Source organism: Lagopus leucura, unplaced genomic scaffold (genome assembly GCF_019238085.1).
Source record: "Lagopus leucura isolate 7727_CA_CO unplaced genomic scaffold, USGS_WTPT01 Super-Scaffold_73, whole genome shotgun sequence".
Lineage (NCBI taxonomy): Eukaryota > Metazoa > Chordata > Aves > Galliformes > Phasianidae > Lagopus > Lagopus leucura.
Genome location: NW_024962252.1, coordinates 25,160,150 through 25,185,131, shown reverse-complemented (window position 1 = coordinate 25,185,131; position 24,982 = coordinate 25,160,150). Strand labels below are relative to the sequence as shown.

Sequence of the window (24,982 nt, the reverse complement as noted above, 5' to 3'; positions counted from 1 at the left end):
ATTCCTTTATCAGAATGGAAAGCAGGGCTGCACATTTCTTGCTGTTCACAGGACTGCACTTAGCCAATGAATTAAAACACATCCAATTATTTGCTATAGCTTGAGCTGGCACTGCACTGCGTTCTCCTTTTGCCCTGGTTTCAGCTCAGACCGCATTAATAGAGTACCAGTTGGCTGTTGGTGAGCAGTGTGTGCGCTGCTGGGGCAGAGTCAGAGTGGCAGTGGGGCAGATGGTGTGGGGCAGGGGCTGGGCCAAAGTGCCAGCTGTGACAGGCTGCACGTGGGCCACAGGTTGGAGATGCCCGAATTAGAGCTTAACCCAATTTCAGAAACATTCAGAAGGCTTCCTGATTGTTTTAATTGGAGAAACACCTTTCATTGAGCTTGGTCAGCCTCACCTAAAGCTCTGGAATGGTAGACATTTAGAAACTGAAGCATTACAAGTTAATTAAAATAAAATGATTACAAGATTAGCAAAAATGAAAAGGCAAACTAACACAGCAGGTACTCGCATTACTCGGACATAAATCCTCTTCTGTCATTTTAACATGCCCAAAGGCTGCAAAGCCAGTAGCTGGCTTAGATCTTGCAGTTCCTCCAGCAGCCAACTCCTCCAGTTGACTCTCATCCAGAGGTGCAGACAAATATTACTGGCTCCCAGGTCACTTAACCTAATCCCAGCTTGTCCAGCCCAATGTTGGTTGGTGAAAGTCACTGACATGCTACCACTGGGCACATGGGTTTCTTTTCACTCAGCCTTCCCCGATTCCTGATGCTGGCTTGTACTCTCACAGCCCACAGAGACGGCCCGATCAGAGCTCCATCTCCAAGGATGGACTACCGTGGCTCCCTTGCCTGGGCTGTGACTGGGCTTCTTGGCACGTGTAAGTGGAAACCAGTGCTTTGTCATGCAACCTAACATAACCCACTTCTGCATCCACTCACAAGGGAGCCTTTCACTCTTCAAAAACAACCCACTTATCTCATTTTATTTTTTAATGGGGAAGCAAACACTGGGTTTACATTACTTTATAGTACAAGTTTATAATGTAATGATCATTTCTACACACAGTGTTGGAGCTGACATCTCAGTCGTCTTTTCTCCAAGGCTCCTCCAACAATGCTCCAATTGTGTCCCTTAAGGAATTTTAGTGCCCTTACTGCTGAACTCTTCTGAAAGCTTTTACACAGAATATAATCAACAAGTAGTATTAACAGTACCTGTATTGAGTGTATCTTGTTATCTTTTATTCATTTCAAAATATCCATAGAGCACACACAAAAACTTCAATACTGAGGGCAAAGTTACAGTACATGGAGTTTTAACTACAGTGATTTGTCCCATTCTTAGCTTTATGTGTTTAAGAAATCAGTGAATAACTATTTAATGCAATAATACACCGCCTTTAAATATTCTGCATTTGACAGAGAACTCGGTTAATATGCTCTCCAAACACTGATTTTAATCCCTCAAACACCAAAAAGGAAACTATTCAATATAGTTTTGTCCCATAACTCATGAGTGAAAGCCATCATTGCCATTCATAATCATTTCCTTGAAGTCTACATCATCATAAAATATTTATGACAGTTAACTGTTTTGAAATAATCTATGTACTTTTATTCACCTTATTTCAGTGATGAGAGACCTCACAGCAAGGATGGAATAACAATATGGAAACTAACCATCCAATTCAACTGAACACAATTGATTGAAGTCTTATTACTTCCATATGCAAGAGGAAAGTAAAGCCAACTGCACTCCTCCATTTTTGGCATTCTCAGTATGCATCGCATCCAGAAAAAAATGAATTTCACTTTTCATTTTTATTTATACTGCAAACTGGTATCAGACACACAGACTTTACTTGACTATTTAGGAAATGCGTCTAACTACATTTTAAAAAGCAAGGTCTTTATTATGCCTAAAGTGATACTCCTCTTGAAAAAGCCGTTGTGTTTTGTAAATTTTATTCTAGTCTCTTTTTCAATATAGATTTTCTTAACAGTTATCAAAAATTGTGGCCAGGATATTAAAATCTTCAAGAATGGGTACAAAGAGTAATGATAACATAGTTGTATGACAGATTCAAGTCAGCCAATTTATATAAAAGAAACTCGCTACAGATAAACTCAATATAAAGTTATATTTCTACTTATTCTGAAGTAGTATGTGTGATAAATTAACTAATATTTCTCAGGAAGAAAATCTTCACTTTCTAGAAAACATGAATATAAGATTAATAGTTACTATCATTAAAATAATATACGCTTTCAGTATGGACCAAAAGAAACAGCAATGTATTAAGGATTTAGAACTTCATTTTCTAAGAAAGTCATAGTTGTCAAGATATGTCCGTTGCATGAAAAACAACCCTAGGTGGATCAATTAGGTGAGTACCTCTCTTAGTGGAGAACTGAGGAGATAAAATACTCATTTTGTAGTTCCAGCAGTACATTGACTATCCCAGGCAATTAATCTTCCAGTAATATTTAGTTTTCATCTCAACTTCTTTTTCCTCTCCCACACACATGCTTTCCTCTTCTATTCTACTAAGTTATGAGATTTCTGCCTGAATTAAAATGATTTTCCCCAGAACTGTTGGTAATAACACACAAGACACTAAAAGACATACTCCATTGATTTTGTTTCACATTTTCGTATCAATGTAAGAGAAATCACCACTTTCAAGACTCATGGTTGGCAGTGCTTTATGACTCTACTAGTCCTATTTTAACCAGCAAGGTCACCTATAAAAGGGAGATGGAACAGTGGTCAAATACTAACTATTTTGAAAGATTATAAATATTTAGTTGCTCATGGAAAGAAAATTTTCATAGAAGAAGAAAAGTGAATTACCTTCACAGTAATGTTAAAATTAATAGAATTACTCTTTAAAAAGAAATTGTTTCACATATCATAAGAAATTTAAATTTTCTGACACCTGTTACATTTTGAGACCAATTAACTTGAGTCTTTTCTGTGAAAGGGGAAAAGGGAAAGAAAAAAAGGTTAATTCCTAAGCTTCAACTACTCTCCATATGGATTATTATTTGTGTGAACTTTAGAATCACCTTTCTCTCTAATCACTGTGATTTTACTTCTCTGAGAACAGAGTAATCAGAAAATAGTAATCTGACAGCGATGGACACAATTAGTTTAGGTTTTTCTAGAAACCTGTATCACTGACACACACGGGAAGGAAATTTAGTTAATGGGAAAACCTACATGCAATTTCAGATATATAACATGGTAGAAAACTCAAAAGGACTTCTGTTAAAGCCTGGTGCTCTAGACAGTTGATACTGATGCATGCCTCAAACTTTCAAAGCCATTCTGTGCAGACAAGCTCAACAGATGTATGGAAATCACCAAATCTCTACCAGAACCACTTTTGTAGACTGCATTCCCAATAAGGTCTCCAAACACTACATTTAACACCATACTGTACTGTACTGGATTTTGACACTTTTTCTGTTTCTAATTTCCACATTCCTACAATGAATTTTAAGAAGTTATAAGGACAGGACATGAGAAAGGTGAGAAAAACACATTAAAAGTATATCATAGAAAATATTTTTCCTTTGCATCCGACAGTACATATTCCCTGCTATTCACTGAAAGTTAAGTTTTCTAGTTTAGCAGCTGCAAAGCACAATGCATGGTAACTATATGGCTTATCATCTTCTAGATAAAGTAATGCAAGCAACAACAAAACTGAAATTAAAATATTACAGAAACTAATTTAAAAAATATGAAAACCTCAATTTTTAATGTAGTAACACATGTATAGGTCAACATATTCAGACACTTAATAAAGAAATTAATCTGTTTACCTGAACTGTGGAACTGATTTCAGACGCAAATCCTCCTGTCAAGGGAGCCTCATGGCTAATCAGCAACCGCCCGGTCTTCACTACTGACTGAAAAGGAAAAACAAACCCCAAAATGCAATCAAATTACAGCTCTAGTGATTTCTTTCATGTGTTGTGTGTTAAATATATGAATTGTGTGATATAATTAGCAGTATTTGGATGTAGCTACTTTTTCTCTCTTGCAATTTCAATGAAACAGTGAATCACCCCAAAGATCTAAACTAAATAACTAATAGACACATTTTTACATTTATTACAGTATTGTCATTCACTACAGAAGTGGTAATAGCATCTATCCTATTTAAAACAAATATGAAGAATAGTTCCCGTTGAATTTATCCTATCAATGTAAACTGTAACAGGAAAATAAGATTTCAGTTAGAGCTCAGACTCAGATAGAGCTCAGCTCGGATTCTGAAAACACTGAGAAGCTTACATGCAAAGAAATCCTTCAGTGATATATAAATCTGCCTCATCAGAGCCAATCTAAACCCATAAATCACAACTATTCAATAAGTACAGCTATTAAATATATATATAAATGTGTATGTTTAGGAAGAAAACAATTGTGCGGCGCTTCTTATTCAAGTTTTACTCGGCAATTAAAGCAACATTTTTTACTTTCAAATCTCAATGCTTGTGCAGTTTTTGTGTGACTCATTTCAGAAACAGCTACATAGTACAATATATACAGAATGTGACATAAACTACTTTTAATCAAAAAGAAATTGTATTTATGCTGAAACATAACAATTAAAGCAGAACACTTTAATCTGATTAGAGTATAAAACTTCAATACACTCAAATATCTTGAAGTTTATTGCAACTACATAAATAGGTAAAATGCCTAGGGTTCAAAAAAATATTAGAAATACAGCAGCAAGCCTCATTTTTCATAATAAACGCTTTACCATTTATAAGGTGCATAAAAAAAAATCTAAGAGATTCTGGAGAGGCAGATTAGGGAAAAAAGTCATCAGAAGAACGTATTTATAATTATTTCAGTGTCAGTTACAGTGAGATTGTAAAGATAATTATCCAGTGTACTGTCGGTGTATCATTAGTCATTAAGTGGGAAAGCCCAGGACAGTGCTAGCTATCAGGTCAATCTTTCTTAATGCTGTGATCTTCAGTCTACACCAGTACATTGTCCTGTAGGGTACCTCCATGCCCCACAAACAGAATATTCAGAATACATTCTATTCTATTAAATATTCCAGAATTTAATAGGATATTCAATAGAATACATAAATGCTGTATCTTAGCAACACAATTTTCATTCTAATGACAGTACTTTCCAAACCCTTTCACTTTCCTAAAATGTCAGACTGGCCCTCGGTAGCTCTTCCACAGAGCTGCCAGCAGGTGACAGGCCCATATGCAATCCAAAATGTATCATGCACTGTGTCTGAAACCTCCACTAGATTCAGATCGAAGCAAGACAGGAAAAGGCAGCTCAATAGCTGGAAAGAAATCCATAGCTTGGTAGGCTGTTTTCTTGTGTTTCTGAGACCTGCACTGGAAACTCATATCTAAAGACCAAAGGTATTAACTGCACTACAAATCTGTCAAATATACCAAAACAACAGCTCAACAAACAAAATTTACACTCCGGATTAAATCTTATATGATAAAACTGATAGGATTAGTCAATTTAAGATAGTCTCTTTTTTTGGAGAATCCTCTTATTTTAAACAGTGCTATTTATTCCTTTGCATATATTTGTTCTGAGAAATACACAGCTTGAAACATTACAAGCTATTATTAAAATTACAGGTTTCATCTTTCAGAACATATTAATGTGAAACATAGACACTGTTGGAAAACATGTAAGAAAATCTGCATGGGACCAAACCAGTATTCCAGCAGTTTATTATCACGAGTCCAAAACTGAGATCATTGGATGTTTAGAAAAGGATAAGAACAGGGAATTTCTCAGCCTTCAACTATTTTTACATTCTGGGTTCAGTATGGTCTCTTTTATTAACAACTTTTCTCTCATGAAAGAGTCTGCTCTCAAATAGAACTTCTGAAAACAAACAACAGCACATTTTTTAAAATCCCCTTCTCCTTTGAAAAGAACTATATTTTTACATATTTTCCCAAGGGCTTCAAACATTTGTTGCCTTTATTAATTTGCTAACAGTGAACACATAGACATGATCACCAAACTTCTCAGCCCAACTAAAAAGTACCCAGATGGCAACCAGGCTAGCAAGGCATGAGTGCACTTGGTACCCAACTCAGCTTGTTCCTGGCAGGCATGGATATCTGCACCATATTGTGCCATGCAGAAATATCTTAAAAATTCTTCTAAATATTAAAAAAGAAACAAAATGAGCACAGTACTGACCACAAATTAGCCCTGAATTTTAAAGAAGGATGCAAGTACTGCAATTCATGAATCTTACGGGCTCTACTGTATTAATTTTTGTAGGAAGTTTAGCACTTGTTCCGAAACTACAGTGTGTCTTTCAGAAAAACATGCAATGTTAATTATGGCATTTTCAGTGTTTGCAAATGCATCACAGCTATTGCTAAGTTGTTCCAGCGGCTCTCATCGCTAAAATTTTGCACTATATTTCTAAACTAATTTGGCTGACTTAACTTAAAGCTGCAGGTTCTTATTTTTCTTCTGTTTCCTAGATTGAGAAGTTATCTGTTATCAGATCTCCGCTCCCTACATGAATATGTTCAGACTGGGATCAAATCATCTCCTGACCACCCTTTTGCTAAACTAAGCAGACAGAAGTTTAAATCTTTCATCATGCAGCACATTTCCAATTCATCACTTCATCATTCTTACAATCCTTTCCTGAATCAGCTCCAGTTTACAGTGTCCTACACCCATCTAGAATCAGCATTCCATCCTTTTTCAGAACACTGTCAAATGCAGAGATAAATGTAACCTTGGTCCTGTAGTTCTTGGATGCAGAAGGTCTTTGGGTCAAAGCACAACTGCACAAATCCAGATTCAACTGACTGTGATTCCCTGTTCCTGGGAAAGAGGTGGGGTTTTTGGGAGTTGTGCTATTTCTTAGTTGTTTTTGTTTCTGTTTTTTTTTTTTTATTATGCTTTGATTTGTTTGTTTTTTGGTGGTGGTGGGATTTTTTTTTGCTTGTTTCTCTTTAACAAAGGATTGCTGGCTGCAAGAAGGATGGAATTTAGTCTGCACTCATTATTTCAAGATGTAAAATAATATTGGAATATGTTGAAAAATATAATGTATGTCTGCATTCAGCTCTGTCAGTAAACACAACTCTTCACTGGTAACTGAGTTTCTATTCCTCCGACTGTTTCCTAGCTCTACATTTTTATTTATTTATTTATTTTTAATCAATAATAGTTTTAAAGTGTTTAAAATGTTTTGCATATCTTTGATAGAAATTTTAAACAGGTTACACAGTCCACTCTGCAAGTCCTCAGTGACTTTGCTATTCTCTTTGATTAAACTGTATGGCAGGGAAAGGCAGCGTTCAGTCAGGGCATTACAAACGTCTTACTTCTCAACTAAATAAATTGTTTTTGAGCACCTATAAAAGATCTCAACTTTTAACTGTTGATCATACATTTTTAAGCTAGTTTTCCCTACTTGCTTTATTCATAGCTAATTTATTCATAGTTTTATAGATCATTCCTTTTAATTGATTTAGTACATGATTTGTTTGCGAAGGGTGGGGTTTTTTTGTTTGTTTAGTTGGTTGGTTTTATTTTTTGTTTTGTTTTGTCTTCTTAGTTTGTTTTAAATGAAGAAGTTCCATAAGATATCAGTAATTAATAAACTACTGGTTGAAAGGTACAACAAACAATATGGGTCTCTATATGCCCTCTTCATTTTTATTATGACATTGTTATCTCTATCAAAGATGATAATGCTACATAATAATAACTGCAACAGGTGTAATTTTTTCTTACATTGCCATGTGAAAACTTTTTTCAACTATATAGTTTAGAAGAAAGCTGTAATCTATGATTTTTATTAAAAAAAAAAAATAAAAATAAAGCTTTTCCTTTTTCCTGCATTGATTATGTTCTGGAATGGCTAAGTTAAATAATTTCTACATTTTCTACATTTTCATACGGAATTTTAATCCTATTTCCTAGAAGCAAGGTTGCTAAGAAGTTAAAGGGAAAACTTTCAAACTAATAGCAAGCTATAGAACACAGAGGACATGAATTGTTAATATTGTTTGCAGATATCAATGTTCTTCTATAAAGTATTAATTTCATTTTAAAATTAAACTACAAAATGTTACTGCCTGTCACATCATGAGTCAAGCATTCAATCTCTAAGGTAACCAAAACCCAACATTTGCAGTCCAAATATTTTATCAGACTGCCACTAGCAGCTCTGTCTGCAGCACAGTAGACATGACTAATGGGGTCCTCACTCTTCAAACTGAATCCAAAATAACAATGGCATTAAAAAGGATAAAAATTGCTGAAGAAAACAGTGGTTAAATTGGCACAATGTAATAAATTAACTACCATAGAATTTTGTCACCTTTTAAAGAGGCAGGCACTTGGAGTGCTGGTTTGACTTTTTGTTTTTTTTTCATTTGGATTAGCTAGAGAAATAGATGATTTTTCTAGGAATGAAGTATTTTGTCCCCTTAAACCCAGACACTTTTTGTATTCACAGGAAGGCCTGATTCAATTTCCCCAGCAGATCTCTATCTTTCAAAAAACCCAGCCGTTACCCTCAGTCCTACCTCAGCAGGAGATCCAAATATTTTAATTGCAGCTCATGTAAAGGACTTTAAAAAAAAACATCTCCAAAGAATATGATGTGGCTTTGGAGACTGACACTGATACAAAATGCTTCTTCTTTACATCTATAACCATAAGTTATTGCTGGCTGATCTCTAAAATAAAAGGACATACTTCTGAAGGTGCTAAGCGTATCTGTAGCCATTTCCTATCTTAAATTAAATGGAACTGGGAGCTTTTGTTTATTAGCTTTAGTAGCAGTTCACTGAAGAAAGTGAGAAGCAGCATCTGGTTATTCAGAGAGCAGGGGCCTCAGCCATTCCACATTTTCACAGCCAAGCTGATGTAAGCCTGGCTGCACTCAGATGGGGGGGCTTCTACTCGGCGTTCTACCCTTGCATTTCCTGAAGCACCTACAGGGCCGTGAAGCAAGCCAGTTTCAGGAGATAACCTGCTTTACCCTGCAGCATTGTACAGTCAGCAGAAATAGCAAGCATTGGCACAGAGATAGGGCAGATCCAGGTCACCTCCTTCAGAAGCTTCCAGCATATTTCAGCAGCACTTCCCCCACTGAGGCCGTCAGCAACAGCCATGCATGAGCTGCCACTCCACTGTTACCTGTGCTGTACTTGGACAATGGAGGATAGGGCTTTCAATGCAGAAGAGGGCTTTTAAGAGTTCAAGGCTTTCAACTACTAAATTAACTCCAAAACAACTAATATTGAATACAGTTTTTTCACCCCAATTTGCTTGTCAGATCTGTTTCACATTGGTGTAGGACACAGCAATGACAAGTGAGGTTTTGTCAGAGATGGCAGTGCGATTCCCCAACCACCTTCTGTGCCTTTGCCAGACTCTGACTTTTAGGTTGCAGCTGAAGCTTTACTGAACAGTTGCCCAATGTTTTTGCAGTGAAGCAGCTTTGTGAATTATTTTCAATCTCCCTCACTGCACTCTTTATCCAAGAGTTTCCATAATCATTTTTCTGCTCAGTTCCCAATTTGTCATTTTGATTACTTTCTCCTCTTTCACAGGTTCTTATGACAGAATAAAATAATACACATCTGGTGTTTCCAAATGCTTTGAAATCTAAGTGCTGACATTACCAGCAATGTTCTGGGCCCTTACTTATGGGAAAGCAGACTTAAATCAAAATGAGTTTGATAGCCAACACTATTACCCCTATACATGGTAACAGCACTATTTTCACTGTAGTCAGCTGCTTTCTTTACATGGCAACTGCCCTTAGAGAAATTATTAAAGCTAGAATTATGTTATAAATGTCTGTTATTGCAACACACTGGCATGTTGCCTGTTCCTGTGAAAAGAAAATCTTCCATCTCTTAGAGAAATTATTTTGGAGGTCACCTTCCCCTTTGAAGTTCTGCATACTTTTGATCTTACTCCTCACAAACTATAAAGAACTCCTGCATAATTAGAAAATTAGCTTTCCAAAATAGTTTTCAATGAAGCTGGCAAAAGTATCAAAATATTCTATTGTTGATGAACATGTATGCAAACTACGATAAAACCAACATAAAAATCCCACTAATAGATATGCCTTTACTGAAAACTAGTCAGAACATGGAAGCTTAAAATAAATTAATAAATCTGTGAAAAAGTTTCCATAAATGCCTTGAAAAATATTTTTCCATTTTAGACCAGCTTTAATGAATATGTGTCTAGAAAACCTGAGGGAGGCCACATTCCCCAGCTCCAATTAGTTCTACTTTCCTTTCTATGTTTCAATAACAAATGAAATTGCATAGCTGTATTTGTGGCGCTGAATATCATAAGCATCATAGGCGTAGAAATAAGATCTCAGATTTCTATTTAGCATTTCCCAGAGAGAAACGTGCCACATAACCTGCCAGATGAATCACTGTGGATTATATTTATTATGCATGTGCAGATTGGTAGCATGACACTAAGACCAGTGCCTCCCTGATTCAAGGAACTGTCACTGTATGTGACATATTAACAATCTTAACAAATGCAGTAATTATGTTCCCAATTCCCAAAGCCATACCTAAAGAAGGAATGAAAGGGAATAGAAAGTGCCCTAGAAAACCTGGACGTATAAGAGCCCTCTAACTTACTGATGGTCACGATTCAGTTTGTAAATCATAGCTACAAGCTGCACTAATGAACTACCTGCTCCCAGAAGTATTTAAAGCTAAAAATTGTATACATTTTTTTAACAGCTCCAAAAATAACTATTATCATTAAATGACAGGAAATTCAGAGAATGACAGAATGCCTTGTGTTGGAAGGGACATTAAAGATCATTTAGCTACAACCCCGTGAGATCAGGCTTTTCAGGGCCCTATCCAACCTGGTATTGAATGTCTCCAGGGCTGGGGCATCCACAGTTTCTCTGGGCAGCTGTGCCAGTGCTTCACTGCACTCTGAGTAAAGATTTCTCTTCCCAACATCTGATCTAAATTTCCCCTATTAATCTAAAAGAAAATAACAAATGGTCCAGTTTTGAATGGTACTAAATTTCCAGAGATCAAAATAAGATCTACTACGTTATGATATCTATATTACATTACAAAGTTAATTGAAACTCATTTATCAGTAAACCTGAAGATGCAAAGACAAATAAATTATGTGAAAAAATACTATTTTGTCAAATACAGCAGCCCAAAGTATGAATAAGATTTCTTAACTGTTGGTAATGAGACAGTTGAGCATACGTGCAAGTGGTTAAGATTTGTAAGGCTGGTGTAAGCATGTAGCAGAATAATAAAGCAGAGAATTCTAGCTGAGCACAGGTAGCAATGCTGGTAGATCAAATGATAAAACTACTTGGAAAAGGAAAAATGAAATTCATATTTCATCATTAAGAAAGGTGATTGGAGAGAAAATAAGTCTTTTCAAACAATAAGATGAAAAAAGGAAAAACCACAAAATTCTGTAATAGGTGAGTATGCAGATTAACAGCCAGTGAGCACAAAAGAAAATCCGATTTCTTTTTTTTTTTTTTTTTTTAACTTTAAACAGATTGCTAAAACATTATCAGTCATTTTAAATGACCCACAACAGCAGAGTAGAAATCCTTGTCTTCCTGCTAATACTTAAACAACACAGAGGCTTTTAATCCATTACCACCTGCTCATGTGGTTCATTCGGCAGCTTTCCAACCCAGGGGGCTGGTAGCCACATGCTGCAGGTACCACAGCAACTGCTGCTGTCATCAGCCAGGACCAGGCAGAGCTCAGAGACACTGCCAGCCACCCCAGAATGGAACAAAACACAGTAAGAAATTTATATGGCAAGGACAATGGCTCCAACAGGCAATTTATATGTTAAGGGGAAGCAGTCCATTAGCTTCCCAGACTGAAAAGAATGTGAAGATGAATGGATGTGGATCCTGATTTGCAACAGGAAAAAAAAAAAAGACAAACAACAAAAAAAAACAGAATATGGTCCTTAAAAGCATAGGATATTAGCAAGAAACAAGAGTGCAGGAGAGGAAGGAACTGAGAACAGCCCTGTGCCACTGTTAATCACTGAATGCAGCCTGATATTGCTTAGTGTCTTCTTTCAGGAGACAGGTAAGAAAAATGTAAAATCCACAATGTTCAAATAATTCCTTCTAAAAATCCAAGCATCCTCAAACTGCTATATTGAGATGATATGACCAATCACCACACCAACATATGAAGACAAAAAGGAAACAATGTCAGGTGATAAGATGGGCATGAATACCATCTGAAATATAATAAAGTGTATCTTTAAGCTAATCATGCCAGTTAGAATGTACTAATATATATAACCCAACTAATCAAATGTGAAGATTCAGAACTAGGCAAAGGGAGGTCTTTTTTCTTTTTTTTTTTCCAATCAAAAACCAGAACAAGAAACACCGCGTTGCTTCTCACCAGAAACTTGGCATCCCATGAAAATGACTCTTCTTCAAGGAAGCAGACTCTGTGCAAGTTCTTAAGTTGATTCCCACCCACACAATCTGTCTAACAAAGGCTCCTAAGATTCTTGCAAACAACCCACACATCTTATCAATTACTCCTGTGATGGAATAAATAGCTGGAATAACTGGAATAAATAACTGAAAGTTGAAATGATGTTTCTCACCCCAAGACTAAAGATATTTTTAAAAGGTTGTTCTAGGTATTCGAACTTCCTTAGATCCAGAGTTTGGCTGAAATAATGAAGCCAGTCCTGAGTCAGAGTTCTGTAGTTGCCATACCTTCACAAAACATCTTCGATGCAGAAAAACAAAACAGTACGTTTCTAGCCAGCAATAAACATCTGTGAAGATGTCTTCCAAGTGTTGTGAAAAAAAACAAAAAATAAACCAAAAAACAAAACAAAACAAAAAATCACTGATATTCCTCAGACAGATCAGCAGCAGTGTCTTTCAAGTAATAAAAAAAGAATCACATAAGACCACAGCCTGTATACTAAGGCTGAAAGCTAGTGCATTTTACAATGTGAATAACCATTCTGGAAAGCTACGTTACAATTCTAAAAATGTAAAATTCCATGAGAAGCAGAAGCTCCAGCACCTGCCTCATCTCAATTCCTGAAATTAACCCAGTTCTGATTCACATAAATTCACACAACTCATCACAGGACAAACCAATCTGTTTCATGGCAGCTGCTGAACCCACTCACAGCTAGGAATCATTGGATTTAGCATTTGAATTACTAATATGGACTACATGGGAAGCATGAGGTAATAAAATGGAAAAATCTGAGCTAAGTAATCACTAAATAATATACAAAAAATGTTAAGTAGACCAAGATGGCAAGTAGATGTCTGAAAATTCACCTGCACTATCTTTGACCCCTTTCAAAAGTAATAATAGAGTCTAGTCTAATAGATGTGATTACTATTGGAAAGACACACCGTCTAAGAATGTTGTGCCAAATACCTTGCAAAACTGTTCTTAAAAATCACTATTACTGTTGATAACATTCTTCTGAATATTTTTTTTCCTGTATTACCTCCTCTTTAAATTTATTTTTCTAAAGCAACAACACACTCCTTTTCCCTTTTTATTCTTGCAGTGTTCTTCTTTTTCCCCGTTATCTTTTCTGTTCATTGTGCCCTCTCAATCAAAGCTGTCTAAGCAACCCTCATTTCATCAGTCTCCTCTCTTTATCAGTCACTAACTCTGACCTAGTTCAACTAATGGAAAAATGAATAGTCATTTTCAAAGTATAGTTATATTCATTTTCAGCCTGTTAGCCAAGGAAATGATGGTTCTGTGAGCTGGTTTGATTTTCTTCTATTTGTCAGTCTCCTGATAATCACACTGTAGCCAAATGCAAGTCTTAAAGATTAAGGATAAAGCCTTAAAGTTCCTGCAAGTTTGGTAAAATTCAGTCTGTCTGGGTAAATGAGATAAGTAGTCCTTCTAATTCAGTATACTAAAATAAAAGATGCTCTTAGTACTATTTTTCCCACAGCTCTTCCAACAACCAATAAGCATCAAATTGTTTTCAATGCTACTTTTTGTCCAGACAGCCATTTAGAAAGACAATCTACTGAGGTAAATGAGAAATATAAAATGTTGGAGGGTAGGAAATATGAAACGTAACTCTATAAGAAAACAGTTTTCATTATTTATGCAATAATTCATTCTGTTCTCCAAAGGAAAAAAGTAAATTCATTTTTATACCTTCTTGGGATTGCATGGAAAGAGGAAAGATGTTAAGGCCAAATCCAAAGCCCATGAACTATCTCAGAATTCTCCGATTTTTTTTTTCCAAGCCTCCATTTCATTGAACAATTCTAGAACATGTGTGTTTGTAATTAACGTGATTATTGTTCAGTAATATGCTTGTAACTTTTTTATTCAAATTTCCATTAAAACAACATGAAATGCAAAACAATAGTTGACTTCTATTTGAAAACAACTCTGACGCTTTTATTACAATAGCTTTAGATTGATCTTCTTGATGCGTCTTGCTAAATCCAGTAATTTGGATTTTATCTTTCTCTTCTAGAGGAGTGACTGCAGCCACAACACTTTCAATAAAGGTAAAACAACATCAGCAACTATGAAGTCTACCTATAGACCAAACCAGTCATTATAAACACCTTGTCCCGATAAGCCTAAAATTCATGGAAGTGACAACAGGAAAAACAGCCTGTTACACGTTTCCATTGTACAGATCACCATAGCATCAAAATGAGTCTGCAGCATGAACAAATTACAAAGCATTATTTTATAAATGCGTGTACAAATCCTCAAAGAACCAACTCTTCAGTTTCTCTCAACAAAATTCAACACAATACACAGATATTAGCATAATTACTTAGAGCAAGAGCCCAGAAGGCTCGATGAAACCTTTACACGTTTACCAAACTAGAAGATAACTGTCATCTTTGCAGTGACAGAATAACTAATCAAAGCTTGTAAATTCACTTCGGCATTGAGAATATTGCCAAATAATGGAGTATTTGTTCCCTTGTTTCTTCTTACTACATATAGTTGACATATCTGAGACAGTGTTAATCTAAACACTGAAGTGTGATAATCTCAGGCTAACTGTCACACCAAGAGTTTTCTCCCAACTCACTAAGGCAGCATTTATATTATGTGGTAGATAAGATTCAGACAAAAAACCAAGAGCTTGGCTTAGGAACCCATACAAGCACTAATGAGCTCTTACTGACTGAAGCTTTGATTTCCTGATGTAATGCTCTTGAATAATATACATGCCAACACAGAAATCAATTCTGCATCACTGTAATCTGCAATGCCTGCAGAGAACTCCTCATACTCAACATCTGTCGGTGGAAGAACCAGAGAGAAAACATTAAGTACAAGATCCCTAGGAATATCGGCGAGTTGTGTCAGTGGAAGAAACAGAACTATCAAACTTGTCAACTGAACAAAACAATATAGACTGTTATGTCAGTCCATTGCTACAAACAGTGGCACACCATAATGCTCTCATTAAATTTCACCAAGACCCTTTTAGTTACATGCTTCCAAGCAAGCAGGATTCCTTCTTGGAGAGTAATAATTAGCAGCATTGTAGATGTTCTCTCCATATTCCTGTTCCAAATGATTGCACTTTCTTACAGTGTCAATAAGCAAAGACTTTCTTAAAAATGGCACAAATGTTCCAAAATCCCAATGAGCTTCACAGAAGCTCACTTAACTTCTGCTCAATAGCAACATGTTTGTTCTTTGAAGCTCCAATATTGCAGAAAGTTTTTGATATGCAAGCATATCACGAGTTTCTATATTTCTTAGGTATAGTCTCTGTATACAACATCAATTTTAGATACAGCTGCTTAGCCTTTGTTGACGCCTTTTTTTTTTCACAGAGGAATCAGTTAAGTAGATGTTGAACAGCTAGCATGCAGCATCCAGAAAAAGAGGTTTGAGGTACTAAGTGGTTATATTGTAATGCCTTGAAAAAGTTTTAAAGATCTAAATCTTTAAAAGCTACTTAAAGCACAAGGATAGGAACTTGCATTTGCATTAATGACACACAAAAAAGGACAGATGAATAGATATTTTATAAAAAGTAGAACCACAGCACAATTAAATGACTTGCCAAATATACTTAGTGTGTAGCATAAGGACTTCTCACTAAGGCACTTGACTAATGCAAATCCATCCCCTCTCCTCTATATCCCTTCATTTCTAACAATAATAATTTATAAAAGCTTTGAGTCTCTCAACATACATAAATTTAGATTGTTCAGAATGTTTTCTTCATTTAAAGAATGCATATTGCGAAAGCTTCAACACTTCCCCACAACAGCAATTATCACACTTGGTGCTTTGTTGAGTAAATGGTTTGCTCAATCACGTTGCTTCTGGAATAAATTTAGGTAATGAAGTAAAGATGAAAGTAATAAAGAATATACGGGAGGGAGAGGAAATGTGAGTCTTGCCTTCAACTTCTGCCTCACCAAAAAAAATATCTCTTGGTATTTTATTATAGTGCATTAAAAATACAAGTCAGTAAGCTACTTAACACAGATGCTTTAAAGAAAGAAAAGATATATTTTTAAACAAGGAACAATGATCAAACAAACAAAAATACAGCACACATAAATTTATCTTATGTAAAAAGTTAATTTCAACATGAAAATAAGTCTGTGTCTGAAATGAAAAAGATTCCATTTATTATCATTGCAATTACTTTTCTGAGTTTAATTTCAGTTACCAAATAATTGCCCTGATAAAATCTCTAAATTTCAACATTTTAGTACTGTAAACAAATGTAATTAGGTAAAGCAAACAAGATCTTTAAAGTTTAACTACAAAAAAGCTTTATCAACCACAATGATCCATTTTAAATCTGGACTTCTATATCCCCTTCATATATATTAACAACTTCAATATATATTTTGATCTTTAAGGTTCCTTTCAACTCAAACCACTAAGACCTTTCAGCAGAAAGGACAGTTTGCACTAGATGTATTACTCTGATGGATTTGTTTTCTTTTATAGAAAAACAAAACACTCTTAATGTCAACAAAACATTGAAGTAGGTAACTAGAAATTAATTGTTCTTAAAGACCAACATTTGTCGCCATCATATTGCAGACTATTCAACACTTACAAAAAGAAAGTTAAAAGTCAGGACTGCCCAACTGATTTCTTTATTTATTTACTAGACTTCTCAACTCTACCTCTATTTTCCCAGCAGGGAGGAGCAGACGAGAATCTCACCTTCCACATTTATTGTTATTTATTAAAGAGGAATCTTTTTTAAAAAAAGAATTAAAAAAAAAAATCCCAAACTTTGGCTTTCAGTGCTAAAATAATGAACCAGTTTATTGGCAAGTGGGAAATAGAAAGTCATTTACTCTAAATTCAAAGTAACTTCAAATTTTCAGTAAAGCCATTTATAAGCCCTTTTTCTGTAAATCTTCCAAACACAGCACTATGGGGAACTTTAGAATATAGGTAACATGTCAGTAAGTGCACCACAGATGTTGGAGATAATAATACAGTATAGACTGGTACTCTGTGGTAATCTTTGACCACGCGTAAAAAGAGTGGTTTTACAGTTTTGTCATTTGCAGACCATGTAACTTTTACTAAAAATAAATGTGGCTTTTTTTTTTTTTTTATGTTGGATGTAGAAATCATAATGCAAACAGCAAGAGCATTATTTATACTGTAATCAATTCATAATTATAACTTACTTATACTGTATTTATATTGGTTATAAATTGCCACTTACTGTTTTTCTCATCTGGAAAGTTTGATTAGCAGTCCCTGTAAACAATAACTTTTAAGGTAGGAGACATCAACTAAAGTATTGTTCTGACTGATGTCATGCTGCATTGCTGGTCTAAGTAATGTGACTATTATGTGGACAGTATATTGTTCCGACATTTGAGTACCTCACATATGGTTCAAGTGGAAAAAAATAGACTGAATCACAAAATCTGAAAATGATATTATTGCAAGTATTCTGTAATGCTGGCACTCTTTCCTCTTGATGAATTTAGGCCAAATAAATGAAATCCCTGCATATCGCCTGTTTTTAAGAAGCAATAAGGATTACTGTATAACAGGTGAGTTACAGACCAATGTGCTGTACAGCAATGACACCTATCAATGCTATGCTATCACACAGGCAAAATATTTCAAAAGCAAAAAGGGAGCAAGTTGATTGGTGTATTGTTATATGTGCTACTATATATGAAAATTCCAGTTAAATATTCTCCTTACTGTAGCTACTGAAATGTCCGCTAAACCATTTAAATAGTGCAATTCTACATTTCTGAAACATACACTTCAGTTTACGGTTATTTAAATTTAGGCTAGTAGAAACAGGTTTAAGTATCAAAAAGACTATGTTCCAAGCACAATGAGCTAGAAAAAAAAATCAGTCACAATTGTTTAAGAGAAGAAAAAAAGATTTCCAATGCCTCCTTTTCCATTCATTAAATCACTGCATAAACACGTAATGATTACAATTCACAAACTTCATTTTACAATATTTTTCATGACCAGCCAGTAACTTCTTTTGTTTTCATAAGTTCACAGGCATAGTGAAGGTAATTTCTGTTCCACACCATCATATTAAGTGAAATAATTCCTAACACCATATTTGAGGACGATGTAAGTTGCATGCAATGAAAAGCAAATCACATCTACATAAAAGATACAAAAAATAACTTATTAACATATTAAATTCTTACAGCATGTCTTCCAGCCTTCCAGCCTTCCAAAGATCCATAACAAGACAATTTGATACAGTCAAGTACATAGGGCAACAATTGCTTTCTATCATCATGAGGAAGTTTGATAGTCAAACATTTGGGATTTTACGCATAAAGATTGATGCTTATAAGTTCTGCAAGGAAGTAGTTAAGTAAGCTCAAAAAAGTCACAAGAGACTCCGGGGCTTTTAGTAGTAACAAGGATTTTTAGTTCTTCTTGAAGGCATATGACAACAAGTGCATTAAATGAGCATTTTTACGGAGATCTGAACTGGTTTTTGTTTTTGTTTTTTCTACTACAGACATGGTAACTTCCATGAAATACACCTTAAGTTATGAGACCTGGAATTTTTTAATTGTACTGGTAGTAATTTCTTAGAAGAACAAGTTACCATAAAATATACTGAATTTATTTAGAAGAAATCCTTTGATTTTGGTATGTGAAGTTGGGTAGCACACCAAAATTGAAAGCAGTCCAAAAATGCAGGCTCTTCAGCTCAAAACAAAGGCATAAGAGAAGGAAAAATGTTTCTCCAGCCCAACATTATCAGCAGTGGAAACTAACAGCGTAATGACAAGTGTAATCAATATACCTCTCCAACCAGAGTTTAGCCTGTCATCCTACCAGCTAGAACTCTAAGAGCTTTAGTAAACCTTAACAGTTAACAGTTATCTTAATATAAAATCAAAGATATTTTCATTTGGAAATCTCTGCAGTCTATCTAGTACAATTATGATCAGTGCTGATTGTCTCCATAGAAAGCTAATCAATATTGACTGTCAAAAGAAAAATACTTACAGTAAACCAAATATAATGCATTATGCTATTACACAGTAATTCTGTAAAAAGCAGACTGAATCATCAAATTACCTTAAAAGTTCCAGAAGTATTGCAGAAACACTTTACCCCAGATAGTTTAGCTTTATGTTTAATAATGCACAAATAGTAAGAATGTGTAATATCCGAATCCTCAAAAAGTAGTTTAGAAAAAGCAGCTGGCTCAACTGAGTGATAATAACAGGACAAATAGCTGCAGACATTTAAAGGAAGGTGATACTGTAGAGAAGTAATAATTATCTCCATGGAAGAATGATTCATATATGATTACTATTGTGGAACTTAATCCCAACATCCATTAGAATTCAATCAGCATCTATAGAAAAAACACACACACACAGGAGCTATAAAATACCTTCTAACTATACACTAAGCATCATTACTCATTTACTTGCTAAGCCCCTTTAAATTTGAAGCTTGTAATACAGAACGTGGGCAAAAGTGAAAAGGTCTCACAAGCAATTCATGGACCACATTATCAACGCAATGTTCAATGTTAACAGTCACAACATGCCTCAATCCTTTTCTCTATTTATTCAAGGGGGTTATGCGGTTTGTTTTTTTGTTTGTTTTTAAATAAGTTGATTCCTATTCTAGTACCATTAGTCAATACATATATGAAAGTTAGACATCAATTTTATATTGGAAGGGAGAAAAGAGTAGAGCTATACAAGTATCTCAACTTTGAGGCTCTTGAAACAGTAACTACAAGGTTTCCATTTTAAGCTTTCCTGAAATACAGAAGAGCAAAAGATGTGAATAATTCATTTATAAATGGCTCTATATATTCTCACTATTCAGAAATGACTCCTTGAAGGCATGGTTCCAGAGTTCATCTTTTCTCAGCCAAACAATAGCCTAAAATGTGCTCTCAATCAAAGTACAAGTCAACCAAAAGAAACAAGTTTCTCATGGAAACAGTGACAAAGTCAACTGTCATCACGTAAATAATACAATTTTAATCACACTTTATAGGCATGAGCATCCATTTAGTAAGAAATCTGAGGAGCAACAAGTAAAATGGTAAAATACCAAGAATAGATGGCCAAGAAATACAAATTTGATCCCAGGATACCTGCATTATAATTATGCAGTCCAGTGCCTGGAGCATGTAGTTTAAATAAATAACTAAATAAATAAATCAGGCTTGCTGATCCTGATTTTCCTTTATTCACAATCCAGTTTGATGAAGTAAACATAAAGGGATGTGAAGAACAAGCTAGAGGACCAGCAGATCATTAAATCAGCTGGGCCAATAAGATGAAAAGAACCAGGAATCCACTGTTAGCAATTATTCAATCACTCTGATGACAGTGACTGACAAAAATACTACCTGAACACCAAGGTGAAAGCTTAAATGAATACTGTAGCAAGTCACTCCCATCAAATACTCCTGGTGGAAAGCATGCTCACAGTTTCCTCCAATCCACTCCATGGTGCTGGATTACCCGCAAGCTCCCACTGCTGCTGCTTTCACTTTTGCTCAAATTTCTCTTTCCAGTGAGTACAGATGTCTTTTTTCAGACTGCTAAGCATTTATGTTGACCTGATGGGAGGTCTGCAAAAACTTTTCAATAAAATAGCGAAGCAACCCCAAGTGCCCAGAAGAACATAAAGCCCTTCTCTTTTCTGTAGAATACTGCCCTATGAAAATCAATTTCACAGTTGCCATCCGTTGATAATGTCAATCCATAAACTAATTTTCTGCAAAGACAACATATTTTTTCTGCAAAATGCACAAAGTTGTATCGCTTTACACAAGCTCTCAACAACCACAGGTCTTTTAAACTGCAGTTCAGTCTACAGTGCCTTCATTACTAAGTCATAAAGGAATAACTCAGCATTTCCTCCCATTACGGTAGGAATGGTTCAGAGACCGTTAGCATATGACTAACTTGGAAATAAATGCAAATCTTCATTGCTATGCATAAGAAATGCTTGCCTTCTAAATAATACATAAGTACAAAAAAGTGCAGTTCAAAATTTGCACTTCAAAAGTGAAATTTACCGAACAATTCAGTTCTAATCTATTCAAAGTTTAAATAACATTCTCGGTTCAATACAGGGTGAATAAAATATAGAAACTCTTACAGTCCCTTAGGAGTATTTAACTCTGAGCTAGATTTCCTACTTCCAGTAACACAGGCATTCCAGTACCAAAAAAAAACAACACTACCACCACAGAATTTTACCCCAAGTGTGACCAGTGAAGCAGTGGGAGGCGTGCCATTGCCTCTTTAATCAATACCACACCATCCAACAGCTCCGAGACAAAAATCCACACAGTCTAATTTCTCTAAAGCTTCAAAGCAAATCTGTTAAGCATAATGAAGAAAAAAAAATGTCTGAAAGTACAATTTCTGCAAGGAAACAAAGTATCTTTAAACAGTTTTGTAGGTTGTAAAGAAACAAATCTCATAGACATTTTATAGATATTTCATATACATTTCGTATTTTGGTTTCTGGAACAGCACTCGTCATGGCAGATTGCTCTTCCAAAAATAATAAGGCAGCTGCTCAGTCAAGCAGTAGTAAAGCATTACCAATCTGTAGAGCAACCAGCCTCTTTGTTTTAGCTTCGTTGAGTCTGGAAGCCTACATGCCATGCAACAGCTGGGGAGGCAGCAGAGCAGAGTCAAGGCAGAGCTGTGGTTAGCAGCAGCATGTGCTGAGAAGCACCCTGACTTCATGACTTTGCATTTCCAGTTGAATGTATAAAGGGGAGAGATCACTGCTGACCCCAGCTCCTTCATACACAAGTTAAAGACAGAAAGAAAGCAAAAAGAATGTGATCACTCCTGTAAGGACAACATTAAAAGGAATAGATCCTTCTCGTCTTCATTTCAGAAGACTATTCATTATTAAAAGGGTGCAAAGGCATACAAATTTATCTGGCAGATTCAACTAGTGACATTTCCACTGTGATTTGAATTTTCTGAGAAGCTAAGTCTGTGTTTATGTGATCATGTCATCCAAGCATGCTAGCTCAAACCTATTTCTAAACCAGAAAATAAAAGTGACACATTAAGAAATACCACTGTCATCAAAGGCAAGTGAAAAGTCAAAATCATTAAAAAATAATAATAATAATAATTTAAAAAAAAGTTTATCTGGAACTAAATTCATAAAATTCAGAAAATATATCACTTCAGGAATTAGTTTTCTAAGCACATGAGAACTTAGAAGTGAAGTTTAGAAAAGGCATCACACCAGCCTTTCATGGCACTGAACATCTCAAACAGAGCCACAGAAGTCATAACTTCAGCTGTTTGAAATTTGTTCAAAATAACAAATTCTGATTACACACAGACAACTGTGGGATATACTGCATTTTATGCAGTTTGACTTTGTTTCACCTGTTTGCATCTCTGTGAAAAGCAATAGAGAAAGTATTTCCTGCATCTCTTTTAAGTTGCCAACGTGTAAAAATCAATTATTTCTCTTGATCCAGAGAGAGAATGTTACTCCTCAAGAATGCTATGGAATCTTGGAACAAGCTACATCAGTTTTCAAGGGCTAGGAACTCTATCCATTGCCTTTATGTAAAAAAGCACCATCACTTCTCAAGAATCTTTCCCAAGTTAAACAGCAATGAAGCCTTATATAAAGAAATTGTATTTATACACATGCACATAGATTCTTTATCTTAGTAAGGAGATCATTTTAAACCGGCCAAAAACCTGAATCCCTTCTGTCAGCAGTAAGTATCATCTCTCAGATTAATAATGAAGGTAGGATTTATCCTTCCTGACTTCAAACTTCATCGAGGCCTCCTTGATTTTTTATTTTTTCTTAAACCCAAGACATTTCTACAGGAGACTATTTCACCCCACAATAGGCTGCTGAAATAGCTGAGATGAATGACTCTCAGGAGATATCTTTCTTGATTAACTCTATGAGCTATTGTCACTAGTTCAGATTTCAATACTCTCATCTCCTTCTCACGCAGACGACAAATGTTAACCTATTTCAAAATTAAAAATAATATCAGAACCTTGAAAATGCAAAGAAAATATCAGTAAAAATTTGGCTTAAATTCTTATTTATGTTTCCTTATACTTATCCATGTTGTGTTTATGTTTCACTCAGGGCTATATGTTTATAAATATGCTCAGAGGAGCAGTGTAAAGTATAAACAGCAGTTTAACTTGGCTAAAAAGAGACCTCTGGTGGCAGTTGCAAAGTATAGCTACTCAAAGTTTCAAGAAATACGTATTTTGGTAACAAAACTTTCAGTTTTTTATATAGAAAGTATACAAAGCTGTTATATTCCCAGTAAAAATTTTGATACATTCCTGCTCATCTCCAAAGCAGTAACCACCTCAGTCCATCCATGCTCATTCCAATGCTACGGTTGTCGAATCAGTCTTAAAAATGCATCTATTTTCAGTTAAGTAAAGCATTTCATTCCTGCTTATTCCCTGAGACACACCATGAAGGCTCCTTAATTTTGTTTAAGAAAATTACATAGATTAGGAAAATCCAGTAAAATATTTCAATATAAAAACATAACATTTCTTGCATATGCACAAGAATAAAATAAACCTGCAGATTAAAACATGTTAGACAAGCAAATGCATAACACTTCTACAAAATTCAGTTCCTTTATTATAGCCTAGTGACTCTGACCCAGAGAAAACACTGGTCCCTTAGAAGTCTGTGCCAAAATTTTGGCTCATGATTAGTAATAAGAATATAGCCTACAAGAAGTTACATAAGCTTCCTGCCTTCTAGAAAGAGGCAGCAGAAAGGAGAATATGGAAATGTTAAGGGCTGTACGAACAAAGTGCGAGTGGAAATATGCACACAGGAACTGGAAGCAGCAGACCAGGGACTGAATTAACTATCTGTACTGAGAACAAAGTACACCACTCCTCACAATAAAACAGAGATGTGTTTTTACACTAAAACACAAAGTCTGATAAGCCCCCAGTACAGACTGCTCATCAGCAGAAGATTCTGCATGCCAGCATAGCAGAATGGCACCCAGGTTGCAGCTTATCACATACACCATCCTTTTCCTCAGCATCCACCACAAGAAAGATCATAAATAAATTTCAAACACATACATAATGTGAGAAAAAACAAAAACTACAATTTATAGAGGCTGACACAAGTCAGACTCAAACAAAAGACAGACATGTAGCTACCAATTATTTGAATGTTGGTTGGACAGGAGCAAGACCAATTTTGTTATGAGTCCCCAAACAGGACTTAAGCAGTCCTATGAGCAGCTCAGGACTTACTCTAGCATCACCAAATTTTCTGCTGCTCTCTCATCCTTGGTGATGGCACCTCAAGAAGGGAATAACTGAAGTACAGCAAGTCCTGATCCTGGAAATGACCTTGAAAGCCACTGCCATTTACAACTGCTCTAAGG

General features: G+C 35.4%; 1 protein-coding gene across 2 annotated transcripts in view; it reads right to left on the bottom strand.

The window, feature by feature from the left end:
* The window catches only part of BCKDHB (branched chain keto acid dehydrogenase E1 subunit beta), a 107,602-nt gene that overhangs the window by 46,701 nt on the left and 35,919 nt on the right, over positions 1 to 24,982 (bottom strand). For both annotated transcript variants that reach the window (XM_042881259.1, XM_042881250.1), the window contains exon 9: positions 3,838 to 3,924. In XM_042881259.1, the coding sequence (XP_042737193.1) occupies positions 3,838 to 3,924 (87 nt within the window). The remainder of the gene's footprint in view (positions 1 to 3,837; positions 3,925 to 24,982) is intronic.